The sequence below is a fragment of the Peromyscus californicus genome, unplaced genomic scaffold (genome assembly GCF_007827085.1).
Source record: "Peromyscus californicus insignis strain IS unplaced genomic scaffold, ASM782708v3 Scaffold_4__1_contigs__length_199733344, whole genome shotgun sequence".
NCBI classification, from domain to species: Eukaryota; Metazoa; Chordata; class Mammalia; order Rodentia; family Cricetidae; genus Peromyscus; species Peromyscus californicus.
Genome location: NW_026294562.1, coordinates 91549452 through 91562951, shown reverse-complemented (window position 1 = coordinate 91562951; position 13500 = coordinate 91549452). Strand labels below are relative to the sequence as shown.

Below are 13500 nucleotides of genomic sequence, written 5' to 3'. Positions count from 1 at the left end.
CTGCTTGATTCTTTATGGTGTTCTCATGATTGCATTGCATAAAGCACTTATAGTCAGGAAGGGTAGTTGTTACAGGGTGATAAACCCTTGCTGCTTCTAAGAGTTTTATGTGCTTGTTTGTTTTTCCAATTGCAACTGATTACCAATTGTAAAATCTACCTCCTTCCTGGAGCTCAAAATTAATTGTAAATGATCATCAAGTTTCATTTAGTATTTATCTTAGTTAGAGTTACTAATACTGTGATGAAACACCAAAAGCTAGTTTGGAAGGAAAGGACTTATTTGGCTTATGCTTTGACATCTTTATTCATCACTAAAGTCAGGACAGGAACTCAATCAGGGCAGGAACCTGGAGGCAGGAGCTAATGCAGAGGCCATGGAGGGGTGCTGCTTACTGGCTTGCTCCCCATGGCTTGTTCAGCCTGCTTTCTTATAGAACCCAGGACCACCAGCCCTGGTTCTGCCCTTTCTACATCAGTCACTAATTAAGAAAATGCCCTACTGGGGCTTGGAGAGATTGCTCAGCGGTTAAGAGCACTGACAGCTCTTCCAGAGGACCCAGGTTTGATTCCCAACACCCACATGGCAGCTCACAACTGTCTGTAACTCCAGGTCTGACACCCTCACACAGGCATACATGCCCACAAAACACCAATGTAAATAAAATAAAAATAAATAAATAATTTTTAAAAAAGAAAGAAAGAAAATGCCCTACAAACTTAACTACAGCCTGATCTTATGGGGGCTTTTTCTCAATTGAGGGTCCCTCCTCTCAAATGACTATAGTATTTGTCAACTTGACATAAAACTAGCCAGCACAATATTTGTGTGGGTGTGTTGAAAACAGTGAGTTTATTCAGCAAGAAAACAGATTTCTTTTTCTGCATCTCATCTGTGATGCGCCAGTCTTGGTTGGGAGGGGACTCCAGTCTGTGTGCCAAGTGGCTTTCATATGTGTTGGTGTGAACTGCTTCACTCACTCTCTACCCTGTCCCTGCACCATCCTTTATGTAGTGCTAGTAAACACCAGAGATAGGATGTGTTGATACTTGGTAGCATCCTAGGTGAATCACTAAACTCCGACCCTCATTTTCCTGTCTAGCTATTTTAAGAAGCTGCTGTAGCTTCAGTGAATGTTGAGTGAATGGTAACTGCAACCATTGAACATTGGCAGAGAACCGATAGAGTAGCAGGTCAGGCTGCATGTGTACACCTGTAAGGAGAAAGATGGAGACGGAGTAACAAGAATGAATTGTGCTTAATTAGAGTTAGGAAATCTACCCAAAGTCTGTTAAACTTCATCAAATTCCTACTTACAAGTAGCTAAATATATGATTAGGATTTTGTGTATTCCTAACATATTTGTTGGAATATCCCAGGGAAGGAAATGCAAATTTTATTTGCTTACTTGCTTGTTTGCTTGGAGTTTGGGGCCTTTTTTTTTTTTTTTTCAGCTGTTTGTTTTGTTTGGGTTTGGTTTTGCTTTTGCTTTTTTTTTTTTTTTTTGGTTTTTCGAGACAGGGTTTCTCTGTGTAGCTTTGCGCCTTTCCTGGAACTCGCTTTGGAGACCAGGCTGGCCTCGAACTCACAGAGATCCGCCTGGCTCTGCCTCCCGAGTGCTGGGATTAAAGGCGTGCGCCACCACCGCCCGGCTTGCTTTTGCTTTTTTGAGACAGTCTTGTTATACAGTCATGGCTGGCCTGCAATTAGCAATCCTTATGTCTCTGCATCCCAAATGCTGGGATTATAGGTGTGTGCCATCATGCTCAGCTTGCAGTTCTGGAGGTGATGTTCACCTTTATTTTGTCTTGAATAAATTTCCTTGAAGGAAGAAGACTGTACTGCATAATGGATGCTGTACTTACAAAAAAGTTAGTAACAACTACAAAAATTATTCTTGCTGTGTATAACTTGGATTCAAGAACTTAAATACAATGCCTTATGCACAACGGGGGCTTTCATCTTAGAGAAATCTAAACCTGTGTCAATAAAAAACATTGTAGGTATGTGTGTAAAATATTAAAGGAAAGGAGGAGAGATTGTTGCTTGGGATTTCTAACAAGTAGAATTCTTCAGCTTAAGGCTGGGTGGCTGTGAATTGAAAGCAGTCAAGCATGGAAGTATAACGTCCCTGCCCTGAGTACACCAGACTAAAGTTCTTATGGTCAGATAGACGGCTTAGTTCTCTATTTTGACACCTTACACAGTAATTAAAGAGAACATTTTGTTGGAATTGGGAACCGAAGATTTAGTTTGGAGCTTAGGATAGTTGCTGTCAGAAATGCTGCTGCAGAAAATGGTAATTTTGTACCTAAGATCTGAGTTTAAGAGAAAACAGACATACTTAAATGTTTCTCTTAAACAGAACAATGTTAAACTATTTGAACATGGTAGAAGCTATAGGTAAAAGTTTGAATATCTTTTCCTTTATTTGGCATAAGATTTTAAGATAATTGTGTCTTACTAGAAATCTCCTCAAACTGAAAGTTGCACTGATAGTGGAGCAGAAAATGAAGGCAGTTGCCACAGCGACCAGATGAGCAATGATTTCTCCACGGATGATGCTGTGGATGAAGGCATATGCCTGGAGAGCAGTAGTGGGACTGAGAAGATTTCAAAACCTGGCCTGGAAAAGGTACCTTTTATGAAGTTTATTGATATTAGGTGCTGAGCATGCTAAGCAAGTGGTCCACCAGAGAGTTGTACCCCCATTTCCCTGCATGTTTTAATTAAATAGAGAATATAGTAATTTCTGAACTTCTGTATTATTTTGTGCTTCATTTTTTAAAATGAAGACTTCTTAAAAATGTTCTTGTGGTGGGTGTGATTATAATTGTATTTTGGGAAACACTGCGTACAGATGAGATACTAATTCCTAGGAGACTGTTTTGTGTTGAAAGTTGGATGTGTTAGAATGGCTGCTGCCTCTGCCCTTAGTGTCTATCAACTCTCCAAAGCCTTTGTATTCACTGAGTTTGCTCATAGAAGAAAAAGAGTGTTGGACTTGATTTATTGCATTTTAAGAATTCTGAAAATGGTGCATTTCTGAAACAGTTAATAACCATAATTATCTAGAACTTGCAACCTCAGAATTTTCCAGAAACATAATGGGGGTGGGGGGAGGTTGCTAATTACAATGAAACTTTAAAATGTTACTACTAACCAGCTGATACATGCCTGGAATACCAGCACATAGGTAGCAGAGGCAGGAGGTTCCAACCAGCAGGGAATACAGAATGAGCCTTGTTTAAAGAAAATAATTTCTCAGCACAAATTCTAGGTTGCAGATAAAGTTTGAAACCTACCTATCATTTACTTTAATTAATCTTAGTTTTGGCAATACAACTTAAACTATACAAGTTTTCAGAATTTGTTCTGGAAGTTTCACTGTGTAATAATTATAATCATTTTAATACTATTTTGGAAGGTCCAAGTACTTTTTAAACAAAGAGTAAAGAGGAGAGGACAATGGAAGTGTGCTTACCTAGCATTCCTGGGGTCCTGATTTGATCCCTAGTGCTGCAAAATGAAAGAGAGAGGAGAGCTCTTGCAGAAAAGTGAATGAGATCTAACAGGCCTGTGCAGTAGTGCACCTGTGATCCTAAAATACAGGATGAAAGGCAGAGAATTGGCTGCAAGTTTGAGTTTAGCATGGTCTGACATAGCTTGTTCAGTTCAGAAAGGATTGCAAAGCAAGCCCCTCTCTCAAAACAAACTTTAATAAAAACCTTGCTTGTCCATTTGGAGACTCTACTTAGGATAAATGGTCTTTCTTTTTGTGTCATAACCCTTCCTGGAGACTCTATTTTAAAATTATTTTATGTGTATGGGTATTTTGCCTGCATGTCTGTACACCATTTGTGTACCTGGTACCCTCAGAGGCTAGAAGAGGATGTCTAGAGTTGCAAATGATTGTGAGTGCTAGGAACTGAACCCGGGTCCTCTGGAAAAGCAGCCAATGCTCTTAACCACTGAGCCATCTCTCCAGCCTTGGGAACTCTATTTTTATTCACTCCAGGTAGAGATGGCGATGACAGACCAGAGAAAGGGTTCCCTCCAAGTCCAGCTTGGTGAACCAGTGAGTTTATTGGACTTCTTTAATGGAGCATGATGACTCTTAGGCAGCTCTATCACCAAAAAGCCCACTCCAAGCATGGGTAACTACTTATAAGAGTCTCCCTTCGAAGCACCTTGTATACTGCTGCTTATATAACCTCTGAGCTGATAAAATTCTTATGTTTTTAGGTGGTTGTGGAGTTTTTAAGATTAAATATATATCTTATAAATGTATGTATGTGTGTGTACCATGTGCATACCTGGTACCTGTGGAGCCCAGAAAAGGGTGGTTGTGAGCTACAGTTCGGGTACAGAGAACCAAACCTAGATCTTATGCAAGAGCAACAAGTACTCTTTAACCTCTGAACTGTCTCTCTAGCCCCCTTGTGAATTTCATATAAGCCTTTTGTGCTATTATATCTTCCTCTCTATTGTGTCTGGGTTTTTGTTTTAGTTTGGTTTTTTGAGACAGGGTTTCTTTGTGTAACAGTCCTGGCTGTCTTGGAACCAGGCTGGCCTTGAGCTCAGAGATCCTCCTGCCTCTGCCTCTCAAGTGCTGGGTTTAAAGGCATGCACTACCACCACCTGGCTTATTTGGGGTTTTTGAAACAGTCTTCACTTTATAGTCTAGACTGGCTCCAAACTCACTGTGTAGCCCAGGCTGGCCTTGAATTCACAGCTGTTGTCCTTCTTCAGCCTCTCAAGTGCTAAGATTACAGACCTGAACTACTATGTCTGGCTGCTCCCTGTTGTTTTTGGAGATGAAAATACTGGTAGCCGGAATGTCTAGTAGTGGTAATTGTTTTAGGCACATGGCTTGTAAATCCTAGCACTTGCAATGCTAGTCTAAGAGAGTCGTAAGTTTGAGGCCTACCCTGGGCAACATAATAGGTTCAGAACCACCTGGGCAACTTACACCCTATCTCAAAATGAAAAATAACAAAGAGGGGCAGGCATATACCCAGGTGCTGGAGTACTTGCCTAGCATCTATGAGTTTACTCTCTACTACCAACAAAAGAACCAAGAAAAAGAGAAAAGGTTCTTAGTTTATTGTAGACAACATCAGGCATGTTCAGAGTGGAATAGCCATAAACTGATTTATTACAGAAACAGCACAGTTCTCTCTCTCTCTCTCTCTCTCTCTCTCTCTCTCTCTCTCTCTCTCTCTCTCTCTCTCTCTCTGTGTGTGTGTGTGTGTGTGCATGTGTGTGTGTGTGTGTGTGTGTGTGTGTGTGTGTGTGTGTATGTGTGCTAAGACAATGTCTCTTCTGTGGAGCCGTGGTTGTCCTAAAACTTACTATGTAAACAAGCTAGCCTTAAACTCAAGAGTTCTGGCTGCCTCTGCCCCCAGGTGCTATAATTTAAAGTATAAGCCACCATTCCTGGCTTGGATTCATTATTAATATAAATAATAAATACCACATTAATATGTTACTTATCAAAAATACTGCATGAGTACATTAGAAGATACTTCAAATTACTGTAAGAAATAGAATTTTATTTAAAGGAAAAAAGCAATGTGTTGGTAATTTCTTGATCTTGACTATGCAAATTAAAACAGCCTTCTATTTAGTACCTACTGCGTAATTTTAGACTTTTATTTTTTCACAAATAATCAAGCGTATGTTTATAGACATACATAGTTTCAAAGATCACAAGACAGCATAATAAAAATGTGAAGAAATACACTGAATGAAACCTGTTGCATAGTGAGTTTTTTGGTGACTTGCTATTTCAACATTACCTGAAGGACAAGTTAGCCTACCATAGGATGGTTGTCACATTACTTAACTCTGCATCCATAGGAAATAAGGGTTTTGTAGCCTTCTCTTCCAATCTTCTTTTTCTTCTCTCCTTAGAACTCCCTGATGTATGAGCTTTTCTCAGTGATGGTGCATTCAGGGAGTGCTGCTGGAGGTCACTATTATGCTTGCATAAAGTCGTTCAGTGATGAGCAGTGGTACAGTTTCAATGACCAGCATGTAAGCAGGGTAAGTCTCCTGAAATGGAGAAGTTACTCAGTGGCAGGGTGTTTAATCAGAGCAGAGATGCCTATGATGGTATCTCTCATGTCCTCGTCAAACCGGTCTTTCATTGTTAGCAGTGTCCTTGTTCTGCTTTGTTAGAGCTTGTTACATGTTTCCAATTTAGAGTACACCTTTCCTCTAGCCCCCACCCTTCTTATGTACTCCTTGTGAGTGATGTGGGACTAGAATCCCTTGAGCCTGACTCACTAGCCACTGGTAAACTGAATTATCTGTGTGGTGCTTCTTGACAATATCATGATCCATGTAATTCAGAAACTAAAGGGTTGGGCTTGAAGTTCACCAGCAGTTTCTAGCACTGGGGAGGCTGAGACAGAGAATTGCCCAGCATTCAAGCCCAGCCTGGGCTACAGAATAAGAACCTAACTCAAGAAGGAAAAAAAACAACCCTAGAATATTGGGTTACATATTTACATGTTGGCATTAATGTAATGGTGTCATTGGTTTTTACAAGAGTAACGTTACAACTTTTTAGATAACTCAAGAAGACATTAAGAAGACACACGGTGGGTCTTCAGGAAGCAGAGGCTACTACTCCAGTGCTTTTGCAAGGTAAGCAATAGCATGTTGATGCACTGAAGTGAGTTGTAGCTTCTCCACAGATCTTACTATGAAAGCCTTCCCCAAGGGTCAGCAGACTACAAGCCATGGGCCTCTGTTCATAAGTGCTGGCTGATGTGTTCCCACTATCACAGACCATCTGGCTACAAAGTCTGAGATTTTTTTCCCTTGACTCTTTCTAGCAAAGCAGTTTGCCCAGCCCTGACTTAGCTGTAGTAGGCATTGTGATACACAGCCTTCTTGACAACTTCACTGTGTTACCAAAAGGAGATGTTTTAACCTTTTCATAAGTGCACCATTAACAACAAGGAAGAATTTTCCTTTCTTTCTGGAATGTTTTAATTTTAATGTGTCTGTGAATGGTGGTATGATTTTCTGATTATTTGAAAGAGAAAAATACTAATATTTCAAATGAAGATTTGATGCTTATAAATGGAATCTACCATCTATTTGAAGAACCTGTTAATCTTTTTTATATTTCTCCTAGCTCAACAAATGCATATATGCTGATATACAGACTGAAGGATCCAACGAGAAATGCAAGTATGTTAGTCCATCGTAAAGTCATTTCCTTGGCATGTCTTGTAAACCTAGACAACTGCTTTTAGGTGATGGACAGTTAGCAGCTAGGACTTTCTATGCCTGGGAGAAGGAATTATTAACACTGTTATGAAGTAATACCAAGTGATAAAAATATTTGGCAAAAATCTGTAGAGCTGAGCACAGTGATATGTGCTCAGTGATATGTAACTCTAGTTACTTGGTAGGCTGAGTGAGGCAAGAGGATTACAAGTCTGAGACCTACAGTCGATTTAGCAGGACCTTGTCTCCAAAGAGTAATATTAAATGAGCAAATCACTTGAGCTTTCTGAGTCTTTGCATATGTGTAGACTGGAAATGATGACACCTTAAAGAGTTGTTCTACATGAATGAAACAATACTTTAGAGTCTTGCAGCATAGCTAGTATGCAGTGAAATCTCAAATTAGCTACTGTTTCAGTTTCAAGCTTTTTGGATTTGTTAATATCTACAGAGTTTGAGAGAGGACTCCACGTAGCCTGAAATACTTCAGAAATCTTTTAATATAGTATCTGTTTATTTGATTAAAGAGCAAATAAAATTTTGTGAATCTAGTACAAATTTTTATTATATTTTAATTTTATTAAGAATCCCAGGGGGCCAGCAAGATGGCTCAACTGGTGAAAGCACTTGCTGCCAAGCCTGATGGCCTGATTTCAATGCCAGAACCTTCAAAGCTGCCCTCTGACCTCCCAGAAACAATCTTGAGTATAAAGTGTGTTTGTCCTTTTTATTTATATTTTTGATTGATATAACTTTAAAATCTTTAGTTCTTAGAGTTTTGTTTTCTTGCTAATTCTTACTCATTGACAATGTTGGAAACATGTTAAGGTGTGTATATGTTTGACTATAGACACATACACAGATGATGTGTTTGCTCATATTCTTTTCATAATTTAAAAAAGTAATCACTAGCTTTGATTTCAACATTTATTTTTAGGAGCTGATGTGCTCTTAGTATATCTGTTTCAACTATTTTATTTTTTGTGAACAAAAGTTAGTTTGTGGACTCAGTCAATGCAAAGTTTAAAACGTAGTCATCATTTCAACAAATGTATATTCCAAGACCTATAGATTGACTGGAGGCAAAGCCAGGATTGAAATCAATGCATCCTGTGTGCCTTGCTGTGGACAGTGCAGTGCTTCAGCCCTTGGCTAACTCCCCAACTCTAGTTCTGTGGCACTGTGTCATCTGGTTGGGAATGCTTGTAGCTAGTTGATTTCAGGAAGGTGTCCTGTACAGCCAGTAAGGGAAGAATTTTTTTCTTTTTCTTTCTCTCTCTTTTTTTTTTAGACTAGAGCTGATTTCTAGAAACATTTCATTTTCACTCTTTATAGGTCCTATTGATACTCATTGTTCTCCTTCAAAGTCAAACATTCATTGGCTTTATTCAAGTGTCTTAATTTCATATTGTTTCTTATATGCTTTTAAGTCACATGTTACTGTGGAGTTGCCAATTTGGTGCTCTGCCTTCTTTGGTTAGAAGGCAGCTGAAGGACTCTTGAGCAGGAAGGGAAGGTAGGAATGCTATCAGAGTGTCGTAACAATCACGTATGTAGCAGCAGTATCTTTTATTCATTTGCATTAGATTCTAACCAGTAACTTTTGGGCCAGGCGCTTTTAGTAAGCTAAAGGAGCCAAGGTCTGGAGAAGTAAAGTTGCCCACAGCCAGAGGGTTCCATGGTGATAGCAGAAGTTTAAATAAAAAGTGGTTTTCCCTTTCCAGAGCTTTTGAAATCTCATTGAATTCTCCTAGGATTTGAGCCATTTACTAGGTCTGCATATGGTTTCACTATCAATACCTCTCACGATTGCCTGGAAGAAGCTTGTTTCAAACTGAAAGAAGGACATGTGTTTCCATGGCAGCGCAGGAGAGCAAAAAGAGCACAAGATACCACTCTGAGTGACACTGTTTTATGTTCCTAGAATTTCTAGAAGTGGATGAGTACCCAGAACACATTAAGAACCTGGTGCAGAAAGAGAGAGAATTGGAAGAACAGGAAAAGAGGCAACGAGAAATTGAACGCAACACATGCAAGGTTCGATTCCATGATTGTGATTGACAAGTGCTGTTGAGGTTTGCTCTTCTGACTGCTGTCATTCTCATGATAACCCAGAGTCGGTTTTGTGGACGGTTCTGCCCATGTAGTCATTAGGTAGTGTGGCTTTACCACAGGATGAGCATAATTTGTGCTGACGTGTTGTGATGTGTAGGATGGTGTTCAGTGCTTGTGCAGCTGTGTGAGGCAAGCATTCCCATGTCCTCAGGAAGAAAGGACTGGGAAAGGCACAGAAATGAAAGCCACGCTTCAGTCACTTTCCTACTGCCCTTACTGTTCTCCTTCAAAATCCTTAAACAGATGGGAAGTGGTGGCACACGCCTTTAATCCCAGCGCTTGGGAGGCAGAGGCAGGCAGATCTGTGAGTTCAAGGCCAGCCTGGTCGAAAGAGTGAGTTCCAGGATAGCTGGGTCTACACAGAGAAACCCTGTCTTAAAAAAAAAAACAAAAGAAAGAAAGAATAGTCCCAACTATGTTTTTTGTTTTTTAATTACATTGTTTTGACAATGAAGAAAAGTGCTACCTGCTGCTGGGCATGGTGGTGCACGCCTTTGATCCAAGTACTTAGGAGGCAGAGGCAAGTGGGTCTCTGTGAGTTCAAGGCCAGCCTGGTCTACAGAGCAAGTTCCAGAACAGCCAGGGCTGTTAAACAAAGAAACCCTGTCACAAAAAAACAAAAACAAAAAGAAGCACTATCTGCCAAAGAATTCAGCTGTGACACTTGTCCTAGTGAGTTGATGATGGTATTTTCTGTTTTGTAGATAAAATTATTCTGTTTACATCCTGTGAAACAAGTAATGATGGAAAATAAGTTGGAGGTTCATAAGGATAAGACATTAAAGGAAGCAGTAGAAATGGCTTATAAGGTATGTCTAATGCACAGTTGAATTTTAATTTTGAAGCTCCCAAGTTCTATAGTTGAGATAGATGATGATCTAAGTACTTTGAATGGATTTGATAGCCTGTTAATCTCCCTCCATCCACCAGCATCTTCATCTGAAAGCCTTTTAACCTTTCTGAATCCTGGAATTAGAATTAGAAACACATTTATTTGTGCTTTCTGTTTCCTTAGAAGATATCTATTGTATGCCTTCTGTATGAGCCATTAGAGATATCAGGGGGAAGACATGGTCTTGGCCTTATGGAATTTATAATCCAATGGGAAAAAGTTTTTCTTTGACAATTTGCAATTATTTTGTTTGGATGTCATAAAGTAGTATATTAGTATATTGAGTAGTAGTATATTGAGATAATTTATCCTGCGATAGTAACCATGATAAGGACACAACTATGTCATTGTATGGTTTGTGTTATTTTAGAAATAATGAAAGGTGGTTATTAAATAAATTAAAGCTAGGCATGGATGCTCATACCCTGTAATCTCAGCATTTGAGAGATGGAGGCAATAAGATCAAGTTTTGAGAACCGGGTATTGGTAGCACATACCTTTAATCCCAGCACTCAGGAGGCAGAGGCAGGCGGATCTCTGTGAGTTCGAGGCCAGCCTGGTCTACAGAGCGAGATCCAGGACAGGCACCAAAACTACACAGAGAAATCCTGTCTCGAAGGGGGGGAAAAAAAAAAATCTAGTGTTCACAGTCATCCTCTTTTGCATAGTGAATTCAGGGTCAGCCTGGGTTACGTGGCTCTTTCTCAAAATGAAAGGTATCTGTTACTCTGATAAAAATCATAATTGTATAGATTTTATTGTTTCTATGGATCTATTAGTAGGGTTACTGCACACGAAACTAAAGCACTCTATGTTTTTACTTGTGGGGGATTGTGTTTTGTTAGATGATGGACTTAGAAGAGGTGATTCCGCTGGACTGCTGTCGCCTGGTAAAATATGATGAGTTTCATGATTACCTGGAACGATCATATGAGGGAGAAGAAGACACACCAATGGGGCTGCTCCTGGGAGGGGTTAAGTCCACATACATGTTTGATCTGCTGTTGGAGACTAGAAAGCCTGATCAAGTTTTCCAGTCTTACAAACCTGGAGGTAAGCAATTTTATACTCCTTTGAGTTACAGTGGGCTTTAAATTACTGTGATCAAATGTTTTCTTCATAGAAGTGAATGAGTAAAAAAACGTTTTTAATATGTTCTTAAAGTGTACATAATTTTGACAAGTTGAGAAGTAGTCAGCAATGAGTTTGAAGTTAAGTTTTAGCTTATGCTGGGCTTGCTGGCACATGCTGTGATTCCAACAGTGGGGAGGCTGAGATGGGCATTTCACAAGTTCAAGTGGGCACATTTGCTAGACCTTGTCTATACACAGAATTTAAATAATGAGCAGCAGCAACAAGAAAACACTTCTCGGTCTTCAGTAGGATTTCCTTCTTTAATGTGGAGTGCTAAATGATGTAGTGTCTGCCTGATAATAAGAAATGCCATAGTTATTGACTCAACTCCTAAGAGTATCTCTGTCGACACCTTTCTCTCTCCTCCTCTTCTCCTGCCTTCCCTCTCCTATTCATTATGGAAGCCATACACTTCCTTGGCTTTGTGTGGCTCTGCTGTCCAAAGTATATTTATCATTTAAGTAAACAATATAAGGGGAAAATTGAGAATTAACATTAAAACAAAACAACTGCTAGATGTAGTTCTTGATGGCTATTTCTTTTTCAAGTGACTAAAATTTAGTTATAAATATGATCTAAAAACAAAAAGAAACTGATATACCACACCAGTTTGTGCATAGAATTTTCTGTGGGATTTGAAGTACATTGTTTGAGGAGAGCAACAAGGTCATGAATGGCTTAATGGAGGTTGTTTATAAGCAGGGTTATATCTGCCCCCTTAGTATTTATTTTGCGGTCTCTACACCACGTATGCTTTCAGTGCTGTGGTTTTCTTGCTATTCGGATCTTTTTGCATATGTATTTTACATTTGATCCTAAGACCAAGAAGCAACTGGATTGTATTTTTAACTTGCTTAATAAATTTGAAAGTGATGTTACATTTTAAAAGGAAATAAAACATTTTTTAAATTACATTTGGGTTTTTTACAATGCATAGATCTAAAATAATGCTTTTTAATGAACATTAGATGGATGTAATATAAACCCACTATATTCAATAATGAGAGCATACTCTCTTTGCCATCTATTAGAAACATATTTAGAATGCACTGCTCACGTAAAATACAGTTTAAGAAAATAACCTTCAGCTATGTCTTCATGTTTTCCAATGTGATAGAAGTGATGGTGAAAGTGCATGTTGTGGATCTGAAGGCAGAGACTGTCGCTGCTCCTATAACAGTCCGTGCTTACTTAAATCAAACAGTTACAGAGTTCAAACAGCTGATCTCAAAGGTAAGTGGTAAAATTAGACCGTGAATGTTTTTGAGTTCTTACTGTGTGTACAGCTCACTGTAATAGTTCCAAGTTGTAGAGTCTACTGTAAAGGGGAAATATTTATAGGCAGAACACAATTGAAATACAAAGGGATACTTCAGGTAGAAGAAACAGACTGAGCAACTTTGGGGCATGAGGCAGTAGCACTGACCCAGACTATAGTTTGAGCTGGGTGAAACACATGCTAGGGATATGAATTCAATTTAGGTCTTAGTTAGGGTTTCTATAGCTGTGAAGAGACACCATGACCACCACAGCAACTCTTATAAAGAAAACATTTAATTGGATAGCTTACAGTTGAAAGTTTTAGTCCATTATCATCATGGTGGGACATGGCGGCATATAGGCAGACATAGTGCTGGAGAGGTAGCTGAGAGTTCTACATCTTCCATAGGCAACACACAGAAGTGGTCTGTCTCACTAGGCGTGGCTTGAGCATATATGAGACCTCAAAGCCCGCCTCCATAGTGACACACTTCCTCCAACAAGGCCACACCTACTCCTGCAAGGCCACTCCTCCTAATAGTGCCTGGCTGGCCTGGAACTCATTATGTAAACCAGGCTAGTCTTGAACTCATAACTATCTTCCTGCCTTCACCTTCTGGGTGCTGGGATTAAAGATGTGCATCACCACACCCAGTCGTTAATATTTTTATTACATTTATTTATTTTGTGGTGTGTATGCATGTACTCAGGCTTAGTGACAAGAGACTTTATCCACTGAGTCATCTCAGTTCTGAATGAAAGGTGGTGACATATTAATAGCAACAGTGAAGTGGAGGAGCAGACTTGACAAGAACGGTGATGGATTAAATAGTGGCTCAGAACATAGGCCTATT

General features: G+C 39.4%; 1 protein-coding gene across 2 annotated transcripts in view; it reads left to right on the top strand.

The window, feature by feature from the left end:
• Usp47 (ubiquitin specific peptidase 47) overlaps nucleotides 1-13500 on the top strand; it is a 90742-nt gene that overhangs the window by 59668 nt on the left and 17574 nt on the right. The window contains exons 11-18 of one of the 2 annotated variants that reach the window (XM_052713954.1): nucleotides 2468-2635; nucleotides 5917-6048; nucleotides 6578-6654; nucleotides 7151-7206; nucleotides 9170-9282; nucleotides 10065-10169; nucleotides 11098-11305; nucleotides 12507-12619. In XM_052713954.1, coding sequence (XP_052569914.1) covers nucleotides 2468-2635; nucleotides 5917-6048; nucleotides 6578-6654; nucleotides 7151-7206; nucleotides 9170-9282; nucleotides 10065-10169; nucleotides 11098-11305; nucleotides 12507-12619 — 972 coding nt within the window. Of the gene's footprint in view, nucleotides 1-2467; nucleotides 2636-5916; nucleotides 6049-6577; nucleotides 6655-7150; nucleotides 7207-9169; nucleotides 9283-10064; nucleotides 10170-11097; nucleotides 11306-12503; nucleotides 12620-13500 lie in introns of both variants that reach the window. The other variant, XM_052713953.1, reaches the window with a different exon arrangement.